Source organism: Sphaeroforma arctica (assembly GCF_001186125.1).
Source record: "Sphaeroforma arctica JP610 unplaced genomic scaffold supercont1.5985, whole genome shotgun sequence".
NCBI classification, from domain to species: domain Eukaryota; class Ichthyosporea; order Ichthyophonida; genus Sphaeroforma; species Sphaeroforma arctica.
Genome location: NW_014034573.1, coordinates 1 through 1,787, shown reverse-complemented (window position 1 = coordinate 1,787; position 1,787 = coordinate 1). Strand labels below are relative to the sequence as shown.

General features: G+C 41.9%; 1 protein-coding gene across 1 annotated transcript; it reads right to left on the bottom strand.

Annotated features, from left to right (window-relative positions):
* Positions 1-132: 132 nt before the first annotated feature.
* SARC_15352 (hypothetical protein) lies at positions 133-316 on the bottom strand (the record flags this gene model as incomplete). The annotated part of the gene is made up of 1 exon (XM_014290526.1): positions 133-316. A coding segment is annotated over one exon (184 nt), but the record flags the coding sequence as incomplete, so codon positions are not given.
* Between the last annotated feature and the right edge of the window lie 1,471 nt (positions 317-1,787).

Below are 1,787 nucleotides of genomic sequence, written 5' to 3'. Positions count from 1 at the left end.
CCACACCTTACCGTATGCACTATACCCTTTACACACAATTAGCCACACCCTACCGCTTGCACTATACCCTTTACACACAATTAGCCACACTTTACCGTATGCACTATACCCTTTCTACACAATTAGCCACACCTTCGCACATGCGGATTACATCCACCCACAGTTTGGTCTTCGAAAGCGCGCGGGTGTTGCCAAGAATCAGTAGGTGACGCCGTGCACGAGTGATGGCGACATTTATACGTCTGAAGGAATCAGCGAACCCCGACATCTCGCCTGTCATCACACACGACAGAACAACCACTTCACGCTCTCCTCCCTGGGAGTGGAGTGGATGAATGGATATGTGTATACATATACTGATGTGGATACTATACTCCATGTAGATGATATTTATAAAAAATGTACATGCTCATGCATTTATAGCTACACAGTCTAAATGGGGATGCTTCGGCCTTGTACAGGTGGGTACATATAACATAGTGTGAAGTGCCCGTGAGTCTCCATGTCCACGCACGCGTTGGTTTACCTCAGTCGAACTCTCTCACAGAATGTTAACACTTTAAACACCCACGAGTTGTACATACAGTGGTTTTAAACGCTTGGCATGAGCTCAATATGCAACACAGCCACGCGCCTCCCATCCTCAACCACTCACGAAGGTCACCCAGTGCAGTGTATATAACTATCAGTCACACAAACGTATAGCACACTGTGTAACTATACTCAGGAACATCTAATGCATGCGAGTGAAATCCGTAGCAGTATAACTATCAGTCACACAAACGTATAGCACACTGTGTAACTATACTCATGCACATCTAATGCACGCGAGTGAAATCCGTAGCATTAGAACTATCAGTCACACAAACGTATAGCACACTGTGCAACTATACTCATGCACATCTAATGCACGCAAGTGAAATCCGTAGCAGTATAACTATCAGTCACACAAACGTATAGCACACTGTGTAACTATACTCAGGAACATCTAATGCACGCGAGTGAAATCCGTAGCAGCACGGTGTCTGCGCACATGTACCTGAAAAGCATCGACTGTCGATACTAAAGTGCGTTTGGCTTCATCGGAGAGGTGTGCCCGGATCCTAAATTTGAAAAGTTATTGAATATGAGCACGAATACTATATTGTAGTTAAAACTGTACATTTTCGTACAATTTGCACAATATAGATTAAGAGAATGTAATTAGGTTAACGAATGAGCTGCGAAAAACCTTAGATTTTAATTTATATTGTGAACTACTTATGAAGTACTTGGGAACAACTTTCATTTGTTAAATATGGTGAACTATATTGTGAACTACTTATAAAGTACTTCATGAATGGTTTAGAACGAAATAGATATTGGACATTCTCCTATCAGAATAGTGTAATAAGGTACGAGATTATGAAGACTGATTATCTCATTTAGCCATAGTCACCGATTCTGTCTGCCATCAGTCCCCTCTGGATACTGACACAGAATCTCTATGTATCCGCCAGTTCTCAGTCTAATCTGAAGACCGTCACTGGCCATCTAAGATTCTACACTACTTTATTACTAACGCCATCGCTCCGCATATGCTCACGTTCTATCAGTATAGATACAACCCGTATCACAGAACACACAACATCATTCAAGTCCGAGTCTAACCCCTCGTACATCTCTGCTCACATCGCCCACATACAGAGTCTACATGACTCATCGTTGCACGTGGACTGCACATATATTATCATATATACATATACATACATACATACATACATACGTACATACATACATACATACAT